We start from the raw sequence: 23,621 nt of genomic DNA, 5'->3' as shown, positions 1-23,621 counted from the left end.
TGGCTAAGCACAGAGCGAGAGACATAGAGAGTAATTATTATTTATACTGTGCAGGGCTAATGTTTGTTTCAGACTCTCTCCCAGAGGTCGAGTGGGAACTGGGATTTCAATTGGTTGGCTACGTGCGACGTTTGTTGGTGTTTGCCGCACTAGTTTGAACTAAAAATATAATTGGTATGCTGAGTGTTAGTGACAACATAACTCATGTTATGGTGTAAGTGCTGCCTTCATCCATGTCTAAGATATGCCTCCATTCCGGATGAGGTCACAGTTACAAGTTAGTTCTAACTGTTGGCCAAATGACCATATTTGCTTTTCGTGAGATTGTTGTCTTGGATTTCAAATCGGAGTTACACACACTCTTGTCAAGCCCTACATTTATAATGTTAAACTGTTTGTAAAATATCTTACATTGGAATCTAACCTGAAATAGTTAAATAGAATAGTTAAACACTTAAAGTGTGTTTTAAATTCTGTATCAATATATTTAAAACCTTTTTTATTTTATTTCAGACATATCTGTCCCCATGTCGAGGATACATTGCAATGCCATAACATCAGTGGCTTATTGCAAACATGTGAACGTGCGTGCATGCGTGTGTTTGCAAGAAAGTGTTCACGTTTTTTTATTTTTTTTTATTTTACCAAACAATATTTGGCAGTTGCTAAGTGACTGTGAGGATGATTCACCTCCACTTCGACATGCCAACTTGAATGAATAATACTGAAAATAGGTTTGTTATGAATACAGTGAGGGAGTACACCATGCCATTTCTCCTGAGATGTATACGCAGATGTTGGCATCCGCTCACAGATGGTGAAGCATTTTATCCTTCACCAATAGCTAATAATTCTTTGAGGTTTGTTTGAAATAAGAACACTCAGTCACAGTTTCGGGAGCTGCGTATACCACCTTCTTTTTCGTCTTTTCTCGTTGCTGGTAATCCGTTAGATCATGGTAGTTAAGGCTTATAATTGGTTAGGCTGGAACTCTACAACTATGCCCTTGGAGAGAATTGAGACCCTGTCACATTTTCCAAATGTTATTGTCTTATAGACTTACTTCAAAATGTAGTAACTGTTTTTTCTCCCATCGATCCACAAACAATAACCCATTATGACAAGGCAAAAACAAATTTTTTGAAATTTGTGCCAATATATTGAAAATGAAAAACTGATGTTAATCTCATGTTGATAAGCATTCAGAACCTTTGCCATGACACTCCAAATTGAGCTCTGGTGCCCTGTGTCCTTTGATCATCCATGAGGAGTCTCCAGAACATGATTGGTGTCCATCTTTGGCAAATGTAATTGATTGGACACAATTGAGAAAGGCACACACCTGTCTATGTAAGGTCGCACACTCCTCAGTGCATGTCAGAACAGAAACCAAGCCATGAAGTCCAAGGAACTCTCCGTAGTCCCCTGAGATATGAAGGCATTGATCTATGGAAGGTCAGAAAAGACGTTCCGAGAATCACAACTCTATTGTTGTGAAATGAGTGGTGACTGAGAACTTGATGCCACCCTAACAGAGCTTCAGAGTTACTCTGCAGAGATGGCAGAACCTGCCAAGAAGACAACCAGCTATGCAGCACTCAATCAATCACACCTTTTCATGGTACAGTGGCCAGATGGAAGCCACTCCTGAGTAAAAGGCATATGACGTGCAGCCTGAAGAACTCTGAGAGCAGAAGAAGAAACATTATCTGGTTTGAGAAGAGTGGAGTGGCTTCAGGGCAAGTCTATTTCATTTCCTTGAGTGGCACAGCCAAACCATGGACCTGAACCCCATTGAACATCTGTGAGGAGGCTGGAAATCCATGCATTTTCAGCTGGTAGAGACACACCCAAGAACACTGCTAAATAAGACTGCAGTACTTCATGAAGGGTCTGAATATTTTTTTTTACATATACCAGACAGGTGACAAATTAATGTAAAAACCAACATAAAGTGTCTCAGTAAGTAGTTGAGCCACCTGAACAGCTTCTTCCCCCAGGTTGTCAGCCTCATGAACTCTCCAACCACACAACACTGACAGCCAGCAAACCACTCTGCCAAACCCTCCTCGATGATGGTTTCCACATCCCTGTGGCCACTCTGCCTTTTCACATCTTCTTGCAATACTCATTCTCCCTCTTGTTATATTGCCATGCACTCATTCAAAACTACCAGACGTGGTTATACTCTCATATGCTTTCTACTTACTTGCTGTCATTTGTACATATTCATTGCACTGGGTTCATTAAGCCGTTTTGCCCATGTGATCCGGGTTTTGCGCATTTTATGTTCGCTTTGAAATGTGTACTTTTATGTTTTATATTTGACTTTATATTTCTACTCTTGATAATGTCAGGAATTTCATTGTGACATGCTTTTGCATGTGACAACAAAAACATTTAGATTTTGACAGCCAAAATGATAACAATCTCCAATGGGTTTCAGTAGATGAGGTTATTTCACCTCAACACCCCTCCTCATAACCACTCTTTCCCAAATCCATTATGCCCCTTGTTGTCCCAGGGGAGATTTGCTATGCAAATTGAATCCGATCAGATTCATATGAAGAGAGTTCTATGGCCATAGGTCGACAGACTGTTAAATCTTTGGCGCTGCTCCCCCCCACCCCCCCCCCCCCCATCACTGGACATGTTGCTTTTCAAGCTGTCATTTCTGCAGTATTCCCATCTGTGCCATTTTTACCCAGATACTCAAAAAGCAGTAGAGTCTTGCCATTTCTTAAATCCTCGTCCTTTGCAGAGAAAACGCCATTAAGTTCTGATTTCGTGACCAGATGGGCCTGGAATAAAATACCTATTTATATATTTATTCTCTGCTTTACATACAACTTCACATCATACACTTGGCCAGGTGAACATAAGGGCGATGAAATGCATGCCCACCTGGAAGCCAGGTTGGCGGCAGGTTACTTCTAAAAAAGGCAATATATATATATATATGCATGACAGTCTGTTTCCAAGGTTACACAGGTTAAGTAGCGCTCGTGAAGGCTCCTGTCTCTCAGAACGCTCATGTGAAGGCAGGAAGCGGTTTGCTTCTTCCTGTACTTCAGAGCCAGCAAATACCACACGCCGAGCTAGCTGTCAAATTTTCCATACACAGAGCGAGAAATGCGAACAGCCCCATGTCGCCCTGTTCAGCATCAAACTCATGACAGGATCTGGTATCGAGCGTGTCATCGGTTGACGACGGAAACCTGTGACTTCATTTTGTCTTGTGTTTCCGAGGCTTCAGAAACCGCCAAAGTGTGACAAAGGCCTGTGGGCCTGTGAACAGAAACACAAGACACCAGAACGTTCTCCTGTGACCATGTGACCTCACTATGGCACACAAGCATTTCACTGGCATGAACAACCATGATATTTGTTTGAGGAGAGTAGAGCTTTTCTTCTGGCAAGATATTTCAAATAGCTCGTTGGCATGGAGGTGATATCTAATAGAACAGTTTTACCTCAGTTTAAAGTTGGATTTCTCTCACATTTTCAGCGTAAGACCAATCTATTTCATATAATTCCTTTGCTCACTGTGGGGGACAATCATTCTGGAGGGAACTGGTATGTAAAAGACACACTCATCTATAGAGCAAACTAGCCTTTCTAAACAATTCAGTGCAACATAATTTATCTGTACTCCGCACAGCCCTTCAACGAGTGATCCTGCGCTTCGCAAAATTCACGCAACTGCCCTGTAACAAAAGGAGCTTAATTCGTGGGACAGATGTAGACACTTAAGGTTGTGGACACATGTCCATGTGGCTTTTGGACACTGGTTGTTAAGGTGGCGCTGAAGAGCTAAAACGGGTCCCCAAAAATTGTGCGCTATGCATTCGCCAATACGTGCCCACGTGTCATCAGATCCATGTGCCCCATGTCATCAAAACCACTCGCTTTTAAACTTGGATTTCATGGCTAGCTTAGGTATGCTAATGATTCTGCTCGTAGGTTAGGCACATATAAACAACATGACACTACTGTTGTTGGCTCCTTGGGGTTTAAGGCGTCTCTGTAAAAGCACTTTGATAACTGCTGCTGTAAAAAGGGCTTTATAAATAAATTTGATTGATTGGTTACACATCCATACCATATTATAATACTTTGTGGCTCCCGGACCAATCTACTGGAACACATACCTACTACAAGTTATGATATGGTTGCTTGTTATATGTTTACTTCATTCACCCTGGAACTCCATACCTGTAAGTCATGTTCATGAATATTACCATTGCAACACAACCATGCTGTGGTCCCACCACAATCATTTGAATATTGAATCTTAATGTTTTATTTCCTGTATCTACACCTGTGTAAATTTTTTGCACATTCAAGATGGGCAAAAACACCAACAGTTGCTTAACTCATTTCAGTGTTGTGCAGAATGCCAGGTGAAACAACACCAAACAAACTCAACAATAATACCCAATGCACAATCAAAATATAACACCAAAAACTCAAATCAAAATAACAAAAACTTTGTCAAACTATATTACTGTACCAAAGACTTCATCACATCATAATACCAAACACTCTATCAAACGATAGTACAAAACACTTAATCACACTGTAATACCAAACACTTCATCAAACCATACTACCAAACACTTCATCACACCATACTACCAAACACTTCATCATACCAAACACTTCATCACACCATACTACCAAACACTTCATCATACCAAACACTTCATCACACCATACTACCAAACACTTCATCACACCATACTACTAAACACTTCATCACACCATACTACCAAACACTTCATCAAACCATACTACCAAACACTTCATCATACCAAACACTTCATCAAACCATACTACCAGACACTTCATCAAACCAAACACTTCATCAAAACATACTACCAAACACTTCATCATACCAAACACTTCTTCAAACCATACTACCAAACACTTCATCATACCAAAGACAAATTATTCTTCGGCCAGGGTCGAGCCCAAATGGCGGGCAAGAGCAGCCTGTCCCCGTACCCTTCTTTAACCAACGATACTTGGGTCTCAGATAATTTAATTTGGATAAGGCTTTGATCAGCTCCAGCCACACATTTATAAACAATTGCTCTGTGCAGCTAAGAATACCAGCAACAATGAATGTCCTGCATTGTTCAAGGCTGCTGTGAGGTATAAATAGACAGCTCAGATGTTATTTGGTCTTTAATAGCGGGGAGACCCTCTCCCTGCCACTCATTTCCTGTCATGTAGTAGCCTGCCTCAGTCAGAGATACTCACAGGTGCCGAATCCTAATTGGAGCTAGTTTTTGGCTAGTTTGAATCCACATATATACTTTTTTAAAAACGTTTTTAGACCAAATCAAACACTTCTGATTGGTAGTCTGCTTAGTTATATATATATATAAAAAAAATCTATCTAGCCTTTTTGCACAGCACCTGACCTTTTGATGTCTCCATAAACTTCAACGATCTTAGTGTCAGTGCAACAGAAAACGACACAGTTCAGCAATTTCATTTTGAGTAGTCAGGAAAGGTCTTATAAGCAGCGTTCATTCATATCACGCTGAAACTACATTCGGGAGAGAACTGTAGTAATACCATAGTGTCGAATACATAATCACGAGGCTGAAGATCAATTTCCCCTTCATATCAGCAACAATTTTCCCCTTTATGAAACAATTGAATCACATGGAAATACCAGAGGCTATAACGACCCGCAGGCTATAATGACTGCATTTTCTGCATCAATTGGCGAAGAACGCATTGAAGCCGGCGAAGAGGGTGTGGGGGGGGGGTAACGAAGCCATGAAGGCTGAGCGAACTTTTCATTGGAGTGTAGGTCTTCACAGTACGCTCGCTTGAGTTGCTGCTTACATCTTCCTTGTATCGGCCTTTTGATTGGTTGCCAGTGACATCACCCTACACTCTCTTGCATGGGACTCAAAGCATTGTTCATTCGACAGCCCTATAGCCTCTGACCGCAGCGGATCTCCCACCCACTACGGGGTTGGATCTCGCTGCGCTCTCATTGTACAAAACGAATTAATGTAATATTAATGAAGACGTTCATTGGCTCATACCCGCGTCAATCGTAAAGTGCTACTTCACTAGGTTGGCTGACCCTCTTGTATATTATTACTGGGGACCAGGCTAAAAGTGAAAATGTTGCAGAACCACGGCACTGGGACAGGCTGAATGGAGTCAACGTTGAGAGCAAATAAATTCCGTCCAGGCTTTATTCACCCGGAGTGCACGAAATATTGTCTTACAAAAATGTAAGTACACTTTTTAAAATGTTTTTCTAGCAGGCGACAATTGGCTGTATTCAGGTTAGAAGTACATAAATGACGGCCACTGCGATGAGATGCGACTCAGCTATATTTACTCAGCAATTTCACATCTTAACAGTGCGATATACGAACGGACATAGCTAATGGGAAATTCAAAGCCTTTAGAGGTATGCATGTGATTACAAAATTCATGTAAACCCCTGAACTGTTGGCTCTTCAATAGGTATTACTGAACATCCCTATAGCTTAACCGGCTATACTGTTTGCCCCCAAAAATCCATGGACTATCACTAAAAATGATAACATTTTTCAACATATGAGATAACTTCGTGCGGGGCAAGCACTGTGTCTATTTGAATTGAATTGATATTTACGTAATTCTTATCAAACCGTGCCTGTAGCCTACCGCCGAGGCACTAGGCTACTTTATTCACAGCACGTCCTCATGCCGGTCTCTTCAATGAATGTAGCCTATGTACTGTACACCCTGTACTTCCTTTATACCCTATATGCTCGTTGACACAGCTGGATACGGAATGCACGGGTCAGGCGACGCGCCCAAGTGCGTCTTTTGACATGACTTATTACGTCGTTATTTCGCCCTTTGATGGAATTAAAGCAGCTCGCGTGCTCCGTGAACGTTCCAGATGTGATTTGCGGGGAGAGAGCAAACTGCGGCGTAGCCCCTACACGTTGATGCAGTATTCATTAGTCTTTTTGTCACTCGGAATTCAAAGGCTTGTTGCACTGGAATGTGAAATTGACAGTAGCCTAGCTGACTAGACCAGGCGTTTGCTCTGTGAAGTTTAACCCCCTCTCCTTGTGCTCCTGCACATACATCTGTGTATTATTTTATACGGTCATACGTTTTCATGGGACACTCCCGCATTTTCGGAGTTCATGGGCCGGTTTTGCGGACACAGATTAAGGTCAGATTAATTTATCTAGATTTTTTTTAGTCCAGGACTAGGTTTAATCTGTGTCCGCGAAACCGGCTCTATATTCATGCAATGGTGTCTGATTACGGATTAGTGGTGAATGAGTTTAATCAACATTCTGGTTGTCTAGAAAACCTCTGTATTATATATCCCTATCAATTATCATAATTTTAATGATCCACTTTTCTAAAACTATCAGTGGGCACATTGTTTAACTTGTTATTCCCACCAGCCGTGTCAGTTTCCCTCTGGACGTTGACTTTAATACGTGGATACTGTTCCCAGTTTAATGCTGTACAGGTTTGATTAAACCGATCAGTACCTGTAGCCAGTGCTTGCTCTTTTTTTCCCTTCATTGTCCTTCAGAGAGTCAGTGGCATTGGCCACCAACAAACGTCCATGCTCTTTGATGATGTGGTTATTTCTGATTCCATACATGCCACATTAGTGCTGTCGTTCCCCATTGAGGCCATTGGCTCTGGGGTTTGAATGATGATTCGGGATCAGCGTGGCCTTTCTAGTTCATAATGAACGATGCAGGTGATAGAGGGGAACCTGATTCTAGTTCTTCAGTGAGAAGCCCTTGTGTGGCAATCTAGTCTCCTTTTCAACGCTACTTAACGGTTGGTTTACTTCCCAAAAGGAAAATCTCAATGGGTGGTCCAGGTATGTGCTGGACATACCTGGACAAGGCCTTCCCTGATAGTTTTTTCTCTGTTGCTCATCGGTTCTGCAAGGAAAGGCAGGATGCTGATGACATCACAGATTCCAATCAAACCAACCTGTTGAATGCCCTAATCCTTTAGTCTACGAAATCAGTCTTACTCCAAATGGGGTTTTCAGCCACCTAGTTTACTCTATTCATACCTGGGATGTTTGTAGCTTTTCCACAGTGGCAATGAGTCAATAGATGGATAATGTCTTTGATATGCTCACCCCCCCTGATGTGTTCTGTCCTCCCAAACATTCTCCCTCAGACTGGCTTCTCGTAGTTCTCCCTAGACGTCTCAACCCTCAGCCTCCCCATGCCTCCAACTCCCCTCGACGACAGAATTGTGGTGGCGCTGCCAAGGCCGATCCGACCTCAGGAACTCCGACTGCGCCTGGACACCAGCTACCTGGACGCCGGCGTCGCCATCCCCGACAGCGAGACGACGGTCAACGGTACCACGGTGGTGAAGATCCGGGCGACCAACCTCACGTTTATGCCCTCATCCAACGGATCCACCCGCTCCCTGTCGTGTGGATGCAGCAGTGCCAGCTGCTGCTCGGTGACCACCTACGAGAAGGACAGCCAGCTCCACCAGCGCCACCAGCAGAGCCCAGGGAGCCAAGTGAGCGCCAGCAGCCCCAACCTCAGCTATGCTGGACCCGCCTCCTCTGCCTCTGGCCAGGCTGTCGCCGGCTTGGTCCACCACGAGGCCTTCAGCGACCCCAGCCTCACCTCGGGCCCAACTGAGGCTCCGGGGTCCCCTGTCCGGGTCATCCACCCCAACGAGCTGGCCAGGCGGCTGGCCAGGTGCCCCATGGGCCACCCGGTCGGGCCGGTGCCGGTCATCATTGACTGTCGGCCCTTCACGGAGTACAACAGGAGCCACATTCAGGGCGCCGTGCACATCAACTGTTCGGACAAGATCAGCCGGCGGCGGCTGCAGCAGGGCAAGATCACGGTGCTGGACCTGCTGTCGTGCCGCGAGTCCCCCGGCAGGGAGTCCTTCAAGGGCATCTTCTCCAAGGAGATTGTGGTGTACGACGAGAACACCATGGATCCTCAGAGGCTGACCTCCTCGCAGCCTCTACATGTGGTCCTGGATTCTCTGCGGAGGGAGGGAAAGGATCCAATTGTCCTCAAAGGTAAGACCAAGTCCCGGGAGGAGGTAGAATAGCAGTGTTTTGGTTCTGTCAAAAGGGGAAATAGTTCCCAAACGTTTTATTTATTTACCTTTGTTTTCACTGTGAAATCAGCTGGGTACAAGGTCACTTTTAGGGCTGAGCCCTGTAGTACGACACAAAAACTCACATATAAAATAGAAATAAAAGATACATTAAGAAACACAATTAGCATTAGCAAAAGTTAGTCAAGATATTCCATTTATTTTTTGTTATCCGCAACCATTTGCTAACGTTAGAGAAAAGTTGAAGGAGGGAGTGTTTTCGGCAAATGTAAGTGTCTGTTTCGGCTGAAAACTGCCACTCATATAAATTGCCACGTTATATATGATATAAAGAGTCCTCTGTCACATGTAGCAGTAATAGGAAAGTTCTTTCCAGTTTGATTGATGTTTGATCATAACATTTTTGAATGGTAGTTCAGATCCTTGAACTGAAAGCATTTCTAAGTAACATGTTCTGGATGTTGAAGTTTCAATAAGACAAAGTAGAAACACCTGGGAGGTTAACTGGAATGGGTAATGGCTAGGACAAGAGGATGAGATCTTTCATGTGAAAACCCACTGGAATGTTTTGATTAAAGAGCTTACGTTTGTGAACTCTGGTATATCTCTGAGAGGTTGAGAGAGATTGATAAACACAGCTGTAAGTCGATGAGTTCAACTTCTTTTTTAGAGGTTACTCTATGTACTTAGAAAGTTGATGCACCTTTAGTGAAGATGATCAAAAACTTATTCATGTACTCGAGACACATGTACTCTGATGCACATATAGCCAAACAGTTCTGTTTCTCATCATACTACTTGCGCCGCTTGGAAGTCCTTGCCAGTCCCTACGTGCTCACCTGCCAACAACCAAAACTCAGCTGGCAGGTGCCTAGCACACAGTACCATGAAGAGTCGACTTGCACGCCTTGAATCCACTTACAAACTACAGTAACTTACTGTGTCAACACACTTCTAAACTACAATAATTTACTGTTTTCTAAATATCTATAAACTACAGTTATTTACAGTGTTCTACCTACCTATAAACTAAAGTAGTTGACTTTGTTTTGCTCGTCTAAAAACAGCAGTCATTTACTGTGTTCTACTCATCTAAAAACAACAGTAATTTACTGTGTTCTACCTGTCTATTAACTACAGTAATTGGCTCTCTTCTACTAATCTAAAACTACAGAGACTTACTGTATTCTACCATCTAAAACCAATAGGAATTCATTGGTTTCTGTGTGTCTATACACAACAGTAATTTACAGTCTATTGATTAACTAAATAATTTACTGTTTCCTACCACACACCCACCCACACACACACACACACACACACACACACACACACACACACACACACACACAGAGAGAGCCTGTGTATGTATGTATGTATGTATTTAACATGGTTTGGCTGTTGTCAGAGACTGGGATGCAGCTGCTAGTATGCTGATCCCTAGTGATGCATCAGCCCCTGGGTTTGTGCAGTGTTTTGGTGTGTTTATGTGTGTGCAGAACTGGAGCAGCAGCAGGCTGTGTTCTGGTCTGGGGTGGGACACGTCTGACTCAAACCCGTCGTTTCACACGGAGATCATAGTGATCATACTGTAGCTCTTTGATATACTACCTCCCCTCCTCTTTCTCCCCTCTTCTCTCCTCCGCTCTCCGCTCCTCCTCTCCTGTTTTCCCCTCTCCCCTCCAGAGGAGCTTCCTCCATTTCTCCCCACTTCCTTTCACCCTCCCTCTGCATCCGTGTCTGTCAGTGGCAGTGCTGGGGAACAGTGTGCAGGTTAGAACAAATAAGAATGCCTTGTTCCCCCCTCATTTGATGATCAAAAAACCCCTGCATCCACACTGTAACCTCATTCCTGAACCCCTGCATCCACACTGTAACCTCATTCCTGAACCCCTGCATCCACACTGTAACCTCATTCCTGAACCCCTGCATCCACACTGTAACCTCATTCCTGAACCCCTGCATCCACACTGTAACCTCATTCCTGAACCCCTGCATCCACACTGTAACCTCATTCCTGAACCCCTGCATCCACACTGTAACCTCATTCCTGAACCCCTGCATCCACACTGTAACCTCATTCCTGAACCCCTGCATCCACACTGTAACCTCATTCCTGAACCCCTGCATCCACACTGTAACCTCATTCCTGAACCCCTGCATCCACACTGTAACCTCATTCCTGAACCCCTGCATCCACACTGTAACCTCATTCCTGAACCCCTGCATCCACACTGTAACCTCATTCCTGAACCCCTGCATCCACACTGTAACCTCATTCCTGAACCCCTGCATCCACACTGTAACCTCATTCCTGAACCCCTGCATCCACACTGTAACCTCATTCCTGAACCCCTGCATCCACACTGTAACCTCATTCCTGAACCCCTGCATCCACACTGTAACCTCATTCCTGAACCCCTGCATCCACACTGTAACCTCATTCCTGAACCCCTGCATCCACACTGTAACCTCATTCCTGAACCCCTGCATCCACACTGTAACCTCATTCCTGAACCCCTGCATCCACACTGTAACCTCATTCCTGAACCCCTGCATCCACACTGTAACCTCATTCCTGAACCCCTGCATCCACACTGAAACCTCATTCCTGAACTCCTGTATCCACACTGTAACCCCAGTCTTGAACTCCTGTATCCACACTGCAACCTCATTCCTAAACCCCTGCATCCACACTGTAACCTCATTCCTGAACCCCTGTATCCACACTGTAGCCTCAGCCCTGAACTCCTGTATTCACACTGAACTCCTGTATCTACACTGAAATCTCAGTCCTGAACCCCCATATCCACACAGTAACCTCATTCCCGAACTCCTGTATCCACACTGTAACTTCAGCCCTGAAATCCGGTATTCACACTGAACTCCTGTATCCACACTGTAACCTCAGTCCTGAACTCCTGTATCCAAACTGTAACCTCAGTCCTGAACTCCTGCATCCACACTGTAACCTCAGTCCTGAACCCCCATATCCATACAGTAACCTCAGTCCTGAACTCCTGTATCCTCACTGTAACCTCAGTCCTGAACTCCTGCATCCACGCTGTAACCTCAGCCCTAAAATCCTGTATTCACACTGAACTCCTGTATCCACACTGCAACCTCATTCCTAAACCCCTGCATCCACAATGTAAACTCATTCCTAAACTCCTGTATCCACACTGTAACCTCAGCCCTGAACTCCTGTATTCACAATGAACTCCTGTATCTACACTGAAACCTCAGTCCTGAACCCCCATATCCACACTGTAACCTCAGTCCTGAACTCCTGCATCCACGCTGTAACCTCAGCCCTAAAATCCTGTATTCACACTGAACTCCTGTATCCACACTGTAACCTCAGTCCTGAACTCCTGTATCCACACTGCAACCATCATTCCTAAACCCCTGTATTCACACTGAACTCCTGTATCCACACTGTAACCTCAGCCCTGAAATCCTGTATTCACACTGTAACCTCAGTCCTGAAATCCTGTATTCACACTGAACTCCTGTATCCACACTGTAACCTCAGTCCCACACTGATCTCCTCTGCCACCATGACACAGCGAAGTGTGCAGCAGTTATCATGTGGGTTTCCCAGCATCAAAATAATGTAACCAGACAATTAATTCCGCTATTGATCATGGAGGGTCTTGATGATGAATGGGATCCATGGGATCCTTTAAAGTGAGAGGGACTCTGAACACAGAAATGGTCTCCATCTTAAATGACATCATATTCCCTCAATAGTTTCTTAAGTAATAAATGGGGCATGTTCTTTTTGTTTTATTTTCTACTTCACTCGTGTTACATAATGAACTGCTGGGTAAATCAGCGTCAAAATGGACTCAGTCGCAGACCCCCAAAATACAAATGAAATGTATCTTTTTGGCTTACATTTTAAGATGAGAATTGCTTGGGAAATGTCCAAACAAACCCGTCCACCCTTTGGGGAAAATATCTGTGACGGATTATTCACAGCTTGTGTTGTCCGGACAGATCACCCACAGCCAGATCTCCATTGATCTCCACAGCCGGATCTCCATTGAGCTGGATTTTTTAATTTTTGTCCAGGACTAGGCTGAATCTGTGTCCCCAGGAACCGGCCTCCAGAGTCTTGATATGACATACAGTCGAGGCTATAAATAGAGTACAATACATTTCCATGTAATTTAATATCCCTGGACATTAAAGTGACCTCATCAGCGGCAACATAGTGAGTTACCATTTTATAACAGATGGACCTACAGTATCAATGGTATTTCAGTGTTAAAAGGGTTAAAAATATGGTTGAATATTCTGATCAAGGAGGAATGTGAAACTTTTGTTATGGTTTACCCGTCACAAACGTACCACACACTAGAGTGTTGAGATATATGGTTTAATCCTACCTGGAAAGCGTATTCGCGATTCAGAAAACAGTAGACTAATCGAGTTGTGACTCAAATAGTGTTTCAAATCTCTCAGTTACTTGAACATTCCTACATTTCAAGTATGTTTTCGATGTCTTCAGTTTAAGATGATTTATTTGTAAATGCATTGTCTCAAATACACTTAAGGTATTATTTTTTTCTTGAATTTTGTTTAATGGAAAAGTATTTTAAATACCAATTTCTGATTTATCCATATCATTATACATGTATTTCAACCCAGTAAAAAAAAGTAAATAACCCTAAAAGAAAGACTAGGATTTCCTGACCCTGTGGCAATTAGTTATACACTTAAGTTGTCCAATGGGACATAAGCAAACGCCATAATTATTGAAGTACCGTGGAGTATGTGGTTTATAGGAATGTGGGGTAAAAAATTAGAATGTAGTTTGAGAACATAGTGTGAGAACCCTTCAGAGCCTCAGAGGAGTAGTAATTTACAAGTGAAGAACCGTGATGTTGGATTCTGAAAGTGAGAGAGACTCGAAGGTACTTTCCTCTGTGAGATGGCAGAGATAATGACAGCCGGTCACACTTCACAGATTTCATCTCTCTCCACAATGTTCCGGAAGATTCTTCTGCCTTTCCTTCTCATTCTCGCCTCTCAAAATAAGCTATTTACCAATTGAGTGCATCCCCACAAGGAGGGTGTTTGAATTTGTGCGGTGGAATAGCATTTAAAAAATGTTTTGTAAGACAACGCTGTATTTTGGATGAAGACTTAGATCTGTCAGTTTGCAAAAAATCCGATAAGACAATTGTACTGACTGCATCCTTAGCGAAATCTCGCCTCGCACGTGCTTACCCCAAGACATGCCATTACAAGGTCTTGGTCGTCATCACAGACACTCATTTTATTGTTTACTGCAGTGTAAATGTTCACTGACATTCCTGTTGGTGCAAGTGTGACGAAGCAATGGAAAAACAAAAAATAAATGTATTGGAGAGACAAAGACGTTTAATTAGTTTGTGTGTTGTGCGACCAGTTTGACAGGTTTTATGACCTTCCAATGGTCCCCAGCTGCCCTGTTTCCATGGCAAAGCCAGCGAGGCCATATGATGACCTCACTTGGCCTGATACATGCTATGGTAGCGCAAACAAGACAATACATCTCCCCTGGCTCCTCCCACCTTCCATGGCAACAGGTGAAAGCCACGACTAAGACCAACTGAAAATAACTGTCACAGTTTATCCCTCCAAGCTCTATGTGTGTTAGCATTGTAAAATACAGGATTTTATTTTGTGAAGTGCAGATGTTGGGGAAGACACATTCTACATTGATCATCTTTCATTGGCCGCCATCTTTGGCTCAGAGGAGAGTGATGGTAGCTATTTTGCGGTTTTGCCTTCGGGCCATTTTGAACGTTTCTGTCACTATCTAAATGATGAGGGAAATAGGACATTACCTTCAGGACCTTTAAGTGATCCCGCTCGACAGACAGAAACAGATGAGGTGCAAAGCCCTTCCTCCAAAGGATGCAATATCCATTTCAAACGGAAAATTCAAATGGCAAACAAATGACATGGCTTGTATGGTTGGCTGGAGACTTGTTGTTTCCAGGGGTTCGACTCCAGGCCACGTTATGATAAGCTGGTGTTTTATTTTGCCGCCCTGTCTGATTGATAAGCAAATCTCCACTATCCTTCGCTTTTCAAAATAGGAGTGGAGATCAGTGAGAAAGAAGGAAGGAGAGCAGAATAGTAGGTAGCGACATAATTTGGATGGAAATTAATTGTTGTTTGCTTTTTCAATACAGTATACGTTTTTTCCATCCAACAGACTTGTGGCTGACTGCTTCCTATACAAGGTCCCTAGCTGAGAGTAGTAAACAGCCATTTACATAAAGGATAACATCACAGGCAAAACATTATACCAGCAGGCTTCAACCTCACTGTGACCTAAACGTATTTGTTTTCCACTGACTCATTCTGTGGTTGTCTGTTTTACCCAGGAGGCCTCAGCTGCTTCCGGCAGCACCACCAGAGCCTGTGCGACCACTCCCTCCACCTCCACGAGAGCCCGGACGCCGGCACGGGTGTCGGCGGGGCCTCCGGCCTCACGGGGGCGCTACCTCACTCCATGTCTCTGCCCTCCACGCCGGACATCGAGAACGCAGAGCTGACACCCATCCTACCCTTCCTGTACCTGGGCAACGAGCGTGACGCACAGGACGTCCACCTGCTGCAGCGCTGCAACATCGGCTACGTTCTCAACGTCACCACCCACCTGCCTCTCTACCATTACGACACCGGACTGTTCAGCTACAAGCGGCTGCCGGCCACCGACAGCAACAAGCAGAACCTGCGGCAGTACTTTGAGGAGGCGTTCGAATTCATCGGTACGGGAACGGTTAGCGATGTTCAGCTACTGCATGGCAGCTCGTACGTTGTGTGGTTGTTGTGGCGGCCGGTGTCCAGATGGTGGCCCTATAAGAGGTGATTAGTACCTCAAGTGAAATGGCCACTGATGACCAGAACCATAATGCGTGGCGTGTTCAGGCACACGTAAATCTGAAAATATGTATCTTTATTCTTGCCGAACTTGGTACACATGCGGAGAACACTCTCAAGACAGAACAAATGCAAAATAAAATTAACATTGATTCACACCACGTGCACAATATATATTTTTTGATCTTTAAACCTGTTTGACATTTGTTGAGGCTATTTAGGTTGTCTAACTTCAGAAACTATACATTTCTATAGTTTTCCATTGCAGGGCTATTCCATCTAAGTCATTGAATGCTGAAACACTTCAGATTTCTACCCTCCTAATTATCTATGGATTTAGACCTGGGACAGTAATGAAAAAACTGAAACATTTCCACAGCCCGGGCAACTTTTTTTTTGATGAAACCAAACCAGAACACCACTGAGTGGAGCAGTTAGTTCAGTGGGTCGGGTGTGGTGCTGAGTTTGAACAGAATCTTTCAGTACCTGCGGGCCTCCAGGAACAGTGCAGGGTTCAGGGGTGCCAGCCGCCGCTGCAAAAAAAAAGACGCATCAGTTACATTATTGAAGCATCCATGGGATGTCTATTCAGTTGGGTGCAGTGTTTAACTTGAGCCTCATTTCAAAGAGTCTAAAATGTTCTCCTCTCCCCTCAGAGGAAGCCCAGCAGGCGGGCATGGGCCTCTTGATCCACTGCCAGGCTGGCGTGTCGCGCTCTGCCACCATCGTCATCGCCTACCTGATGAAGCACACCTGGATGACCATGACGGACGCCTACAAGTTTGTCAAGACCCGGCGGCCGGTCATCTCGCCCAACCTGAACTTCATGGGCCAGCTACTGGAGTTCGAGGAGGACCTGAACAACGGCGTCACGCCGCGCATCCTCACGCCGAAACTCATGGGGGTGGAGACCGCGGTTTAGGGGGGACAACCCACTCGTCCTACGGGCCACTCATAACGGGCTGATTCCGAGATAAATTGCTTTATTTTCTGAATCTCCCAGTCATGCCTTTTCTGTGACTCTCACAGGAGTGCCAAGGTTCTGGGTCATGGGCGATGAGAAACGCCAAAAGAAATCCCTGCTGTTCCGAACTGGCCAGCTTCCCGGAGGAACAGGAGTGTCAGGGAGAGAACATGGTCAGAGGAGAGCTGTCCATGCATGACCACAGAGAAGCAAAAACATGGAAGGAAAATAGATTAACTATTTAAAAAAAATGAAAAACCCAAAATGTTCTGCGGGGACTTAGCAGTTGAACAGCAAGAGAAACTGAACTCTTCAGACTGTGGCTAAGTGTTGCAGTGGGGCAGGCCCAGACCCAGCTGGCCAAAATGGTGCCTGTCAAAAGATGAAGACCTGTTTGGTGTGTTTAATGTTTTTGTTCAATTTTTTATACGTGGGTTCAGGAGGTGACCATGAAAAGCCCCAAAGAGGCTTACTGTGCAATAATGTCTGAGTGGAATGCGCCTAGGAGCTTGAACGTATGTGTATATTATACTCAATGATGATTAAAAGTTCCAGCTCGCCCCTTGATTTGACATCAACTAACCTTTTTTTTTATTATTGATGTTTGGTTACCGATTCCATATTTTGTGACACGTACAAGTGAGCAGTTATCTTTTGCTCAAATCAGAAAAAAAAAAGATTTATGTTTTATTCTTGGTGCTGCTTCGAGGTGTTTCTGTCTGTGTTGGATTCATTTCACTCTGTTCAAAAATACTATACATGAAACCATTCACATTGTCTGTGTTTTTTGTTTTGTTCTGTCTCCCATCCCCATCAATCATCCTATTTATTTGTATTCATACATTACTGCCATAAACAGATTTGTAATACGTTTTCTAAAAGCAGATAGAATATTCCCTAGAACTCGTGATGCTATAGACTTTTTGTTGTTGTTAGGAGTTATGGCAGTTGTAAAGGACTATTCACTGCCTGTTAACTCTCCACTGACTTTTTAAATTATTTCCTGCACACTAACTAGCCCCTATTAATGTATCACCAAACCTCCAGATATTTCTAGATGTAGTTACCCTTTTAGTTTTTTTCCATTACCACACTGACCCTGTCTCTGAGAATGGCCCGGTTGTTGGGCTTTACTACATCACAAGGTAGCACAGCTCTGAAAGTATACGTGGATTGAGCCTCTGGCATCAAACAAGACTGATCTAGTGGTTGAGGTTACGTCTAGCTCCCTATCCTCATCCCTTTGAACCCCCCCCCCCCCCAGCCCTTGCCGCCAAGCTAGGCTAACGGGGAGGTCTTGTTCTAGTGCCTCCGGGTCGACGCCTTGATGTGCTCCTGTGTTTTCACCGCTGGGCATATCTGTGCCGGTGCGCCGCACAATCGCGTGCAGACAGAAGCGTCGGCTACACTGCCTACGGACACGTGGCAGCCCTTCAGCAGCGGAGGCAGCAGCAGTCCACTCGGTGATACGTTCAAAAGGACGTTAACGCAGCTTGCACACAGTTTCACCCCACAGAGCCTGTCACAAGGAATTTGGTTTAAAACCACATTTCACTAAAAGGAGCCTGTGACGCTTTTGTTTTTCCTGGCACTTTGGGCTGTTTCGCCTTGAGATAGTGTTTATTTTTAATACGACTTTGATCTGGTGCTGAATCTGATATTTGGAAAGAAGAACTTGGTACCTAAGCACGGTGTCAGCCGGGCTAGGCTGAGGCGGAACCCCGCATTATGAGGGCCTTGGACGTGCGCTTAGGCTTTCAGTCTCTACCGAAGACAAGCCACTGGAAAGGTTCCCTTTGCATAATGCATGTTGTTTTGAACAAGACGACGCAGAGCCACTTCGCTGCTAAATATGTAGATGCTCGGTTTTGGCCACGGCTAGCGTTACAGTTTGGGTATTAGCATTAGTGTTGGCGTGACAACCGAACCTTTGGAAGACGACGTAGAAGTCATATTCCTCAGGTTTAAGATACAAAACTATCGGTGTTTTCCCGAAGGTATTAAAATTGTATTTGTAACTATGGTAATTCACAAGTAATCTATGGTAATATTGGTATTTGTTTATATCTGTTGTCCATATATTCCATTATATTATGTTAGATCTGATGGTGCAGGAGAAATAGGCCAATTAATTAACAAAGCATCTAATCAACAATGTATCTCTGCAGTTTTGCCCAAATTGTGTTTTTTTTCCAAAACAGGGCAGTAGCTTTGTGCTAACACATTGACAACAAAGATAAAATGACATGTAAGGTGTGTTAACAAATATTTAAAGGTTATTTCACTCTTTGTTAAATGTCAGTAGCATCAACAAAGTTGGTGGTTCATATGGCCATGTTTTACAGCTTTGACAGTTTTTATTTTGAAATCATTTTATTTTTAGATATTTTTGTATATAGTATATTTTCTTGGCCAAGCTGAGAACATGAGATAATTATAGACACCTGTGAAAATATGAAATGCCTGAAAAGCCACTCAATTTCATGTGAAATATGTGTTAAACATATTGAAATATATTGATATAACATATCATGAAATATTGACATTCTGGTAAACCTTAACCAGTAATATAACTTCCCTTTGCAACCCTATGCAATGTTTTCAAATGTTTGTGACGGATAACCAAAATCAGCGTTTGTCATCGAATGAATATAGCCAATCTCTCCATGTACTGGTCTAGTTTCTACCGTTTGTACCACGTACATTTGCTAGTTGGATGTAGGAAATATCCAACTTGCTAAATGGTTGAACACAGCCCCTGGACACAGTTAGAAAGTACAAAATGGAAGATTTCCATCTAGTATATGGCCGTAGTGCCAGAAACAAAAACAAGCATCATGATATAGCAGTGTACCAATCAATTAGGAAATGTTTGAAATTATTGTTTAACTTGCCTTTTACGTGCAAAATACTTTGAACTGTAGGGAGTATACATAAGATTATGAGCTACAGCAGCAACCAAAACCTTATCGTTATTCATCATGTAGCTTGTCCTCTCAAGAACAAAATGACTGCAAAGCAGGCCAATTGAGCTGCTCATTAAGGGTTTGAACAGCTGAAGAGTGTACAAAGCATTTAACTATCCACAAAACACCTCTATGTAGCTTATGTGGTTGACAAGATCTTTTTTTCAAAATGAATGAAAAATGAATGAAATTCTCTCCTCTCAGAGTGTTCCCTTCTAATCCTTCCTGCTCCTCGATGCTATGTCTGTGCATCCTGGCGTATACTGGTGCTCTACAAACATTGTATTTAGATATGATAAAGGTCTACAAAGTTTACCACAAGTTTTTATCTCGTACGTTTATATGAAATGATAACCATCTGCAAAAAAGTACACATCCTTTACACCTTTGCCAGTACAAAAGTATTGAAGCCCTCATTTCTCCCTCACTGGTTTCTAGGCCTACATCGTCAATGACACGACTTGGCTTTTCATTTGTGATTTCAGTACGCCATCTGTAAAAGCTGCACATTCTTCTCTAGTTGGAGATCAAAGCATGCCTGTTGTGTGTCAGTTGCTCTTGCCTTTCTCTCTGTCCGACGATGTTCTCTCAACTGTGAAGGTCAACCTGTTCTGAATTTTGACTTTTTCCCAAATGACACTTTTTCCTAAATAGGGCACTTCTTCGGATTAGACTTTTTATGAGGTAGCGCACTAAATAGATGCAATCTGGGAAATTGAGTCTTTTGTGTGTTTGCCCTGGTGGGCCTCAAGTGACAGCTCCCTGAAATGCTTTCTGGTGCACGGCTTTTATTTTGGAAAGACATCTCTGTATTGGAACCATATCAGACCTGTCATTTGGGCTGGAAGACTCTGGGTAAGGCGCTCACTATTCCAGTCTAGGTCCTGCAGCTAGTACGTCTGTCCCAAGTTCCCGCAGTTAATCTATATACTCCCAATACAACAAAGAACTATATTTTAAGTGGGAAATATGGATTAGTTTGATGCCGAGCATTTTAGGAAATTCAGGAGCTCCACAAATGCATATTTCCCCTGTGCTGTGCGTCACTTGTTTTCTATGCACATACCCCTTATTATTTCTGCACTGGCGTAAAGATGGACAGCTAAAAAATAAAATATTCACAAAAGGTGCTATTACTGTGAAAGCCTTCTCCCAGACCCTTTTGCATGGCCTGCTCAATATTTGGCCCTCTGACGGAACCATCTCTCTGCCGTTTTATGCCTGAACTGTTTGGGTTAAAGCACTGTAATTTTCTAGTCCCTTACCCTCCCTGTGAGGTACGAAATAAACAGGATAGACGTCTCTACTGAAGTTGTGCTTCTTTGTCTTTATTTCATTTTCTGTCTGTGCTGTCTTCCTATTAATTCCGTTTAGACTGAGTGCGGAGATAATGGCCTCTAGGTGTTTTGTTGTTATGTACACTATTGCCTGTCGTGAACGACAACAGAGTTACCACGCAGTGACATCGCTGTGCTGCCAGTCAGTGGTGCACATCCTGTCCTCCCGCACAGCGGCCACACGATCAATTATTTGGGCTTGTCCACCGAACCCCGTGTCACATAGCAGAAGGGCTCATGTGCCTATATTTACTCCAGCCCTGCAGGAATCCACTGCTACTTGGCCAGGGGGCGTAGCGGGGGGGCGTAGCGGGGGGGCGCTTTGACTTGCACTGAGTGTGTCGTGTAGCCTCCATAGAAACAGGCCTAGAAATAGTTTTTAGTGTTGTTTCTAATTACGAGTGATGAGCGGCCCTGCCTCATTAATCCTCTCCTATCAGCACCGGGCAAGCTGGCGGCACCAGAATAACCCTGATCTTAGCGCTGCTGCACGCACGCGGATCCCATCACGCTCACCCAGCGCTGGCCTTCACCAGACTTCATGGACGTATTAGGAAAGGCAGGCTTTCTCAGCTCTGATCCCGGGAAGAGAACGTATCTCCTGGACACTTACACTGATACAAGAATACACGTGCGCGCGCATGCGTGGGGCAAGATCTCAGGCATGTACGCGCTTGTGCAGACACACGCACAGTCACACACATTCTTACACGTTAACACACCCGCCACGGTCATATAGACACTTTGCATTCATCCCGGGATGCCTCCCAGCCAAGAGGAGTCACAGAAATAAACCGGGGAGGATGTTTCAGCTTCTAAACACTGTCATGGGAGGGATGGAATAAACCTCCCTGCATGCTAGTCCTTCAAGCCTGGATGAAACACTGTAACATAAATACTGAAACATCTCCCTTTTAAAGGCGCCGTCTGCCAAAGCTGAACTCTGGTTCTCTGAAAAACAACAGATACATTTGCTATGGCTCTGGTATGGCCTAATGAGATAATGGTGATTTATGTTTATTTTTTTATTTTGTTGATTTATGTTTGTTTTAGCTGCACTAAGACTAAATGTTTATTTTACAGATGAGCCCTTCATCAATATAGACACTCTGCATCTACACACCCGTCAAATACACAATTCAAGCTCTGCGTCTGTACACGTCAAATACAAAAAACAACTAAAATCGCCAAACATTATTAAAACATTCTCTAAAATCCCTTTGAAAAACAAATCATACGTATTCCTGAATATTTCAAAGTAGGGACATGGTCCAGTGGGCCCATTCAATGGACCCCCCCCCCCCCCCACACACACACACACACACACAATTTTACCTCTGTTTTTTTAATCATTGCTTTGGGAGAATCAAAGGATCGGAAATTGCATCTTCTCTCTTCCTTCTTGCCCAACCAGGACCTTAATGTCTGGAGGAGCCTGTCCTCTGCCTGACCTGCCAGAAGGAGTCGCTAGAGTACGAGAAGGCAAGACTTCCACCGACACTGGACATGGCTGAGCCAACTGGCGGCTCCACGGGGGCTGTCGGAATGCATCAGATTTTTATGGGATTTGGAACGTTACACACACTTTGTTTTACCTGCATTAAGTACCAAGGCCTGCATCTTACTCAGTTCAATATGTGCTGTGCTGCTGGTGGTTGTGTCATTTAGCCGAGTCTATCTTTGAATAACGTTCCCACCGGCTACACAGTTCCTGGATATAATTTGACTTGTCCACATTGTCAGAAACCTAGCAAGGTCAATAAAGAACTTTCCCGCACAGCATTCCTTCTGGTCCATATTGACTGCTGGTCGGCGTATTTTCATGTAATTTGACCAGAGCCAGTGACCCTATTTTGTGGGGGGCGCTACTGTTGTTATAACAGAACTGTCATGGGTAATAATGATTATTACGTTGGGGTGCAGCGTCCGTCTCTTTCTGAGATTCAGGAACATGGAAAGAGTGTACCCAGAGAAAACCCTGACAGGCCCCAGAACATTCCCTAGGTGTGGTTGCCATCTTGATATGTCCCTTTAATAATGATGAAGACATGGTCCAGGATTTCATCATGTCTTGTTGGACACCAGTGGCTTGTGTTTGGGAGGATCCTGTTTAAGGTTTGTGTGATTGAAGTCTGCTGTGATGGTCTATGTCAGGGGTGTCAAACCGGTTCCACGGAGGGCCGAGTGTCTGCAGGTCTTTGGGTTTTCCTTTAAATTGGTTCCCAGGTCAGACCTGAACAACCAGGTGGGGGTAAAATTAACCAATTAGTGAACTCATTAATCAATCAGGTACAAGGTGAGAGCGAAAACCTGCAGACACTCGGCCCTCCGTGGAACCGGTTTGACACCTGTGGTCTA

The 23,621-nt window shown here is 44.0% G+C and overlaps 1 protein-coding gene across 2 annotated transcripts; it reads left to right on the top strand.

The window, feature by feature from the left end:
- The first annotated feature begins 5,969 nt into the window (after positions 1–5,969).
- On the top strand, positions 5,970–23,017 carry dusp10 (dual specificity phosphatase 10). 2 transcript variants are annotated; one of them, XR_002197859.3, is made up of 5 exons: positions 5,970–6,263; positions 8,194–9,070; positions 15,498–15,884; positions 16,653–18,957; positions 22,678–23,017. XR_002197859.3 is itself a non-coding variant. In XM_010878395.5 (4 exons), exons 2-4 carry the CDS (start codon positions 8,242–8,244, stop codon positions 16,916–16,918), a joined length of 1,482 nt encoding a protein of 493 aa, XP_010876697.1. In that variant the 5' UTR covers positions 5,970–6,263; positions 8,194–8,241; the 3' UTR covers positions 16,919–21,220. The 2 variants fall into 2 exon arrangements, 1 of the variants encoding a protein (XP_010876697.1); XM_010878395.5 differs by lacking the exon at positions 22,678–23,017 and having other exon boundaries at positions 16,653–21,220.
- Positions 23,018–23,621: the final 604 nt, after the last annotated feature.

The sequence above is a fragment of the Esox lucius genome, chromosome 14, assembly GCF_011004845.1.
Source record: "Esox lucius isolate fEsoLuc1 chromosome 14, fEsoLuc1.pri, whole genome shotgun sequence".
Lineage (NCBI taxonomy): Eukaryota > Metazoa > Chordata > Actinopteri > Esociformes > Esocidae > Esox > Esox lucius.
Note: the sequence above shows the minus strand (reverse complement) of the source record. Positions and strands in the feature narration are given on the sequence as shown.

What these genes read in the sequence shown, in the direction of transcription:
- dusp10 (XM_010878395.5), top strand. Translation starts at nt 8,242, where the DNA reads ATGCCTCCAACTCCCCTCGACGACAGAATTGTGGTGGCGCTGCCAAGG. An exon ending in GGATCCAATTGTCCTCAAAG is followed by an intron (nt 9,071 to 15,497) that starts GTAAGACCAAGT and finishes TGTTTTACCCAG; the next exon opens with GAGGCCTCAGCTGCTTCCGG. An exon ending in GGAGGCGTTCGAATTCATCG is followed by an intron (nt 15,885 to 16,652) that starts GTACGGGAACGG and finishes CTCTCCCCTCAG; the next exon opens with AGGAAGCCCAGCAGGCGGGC.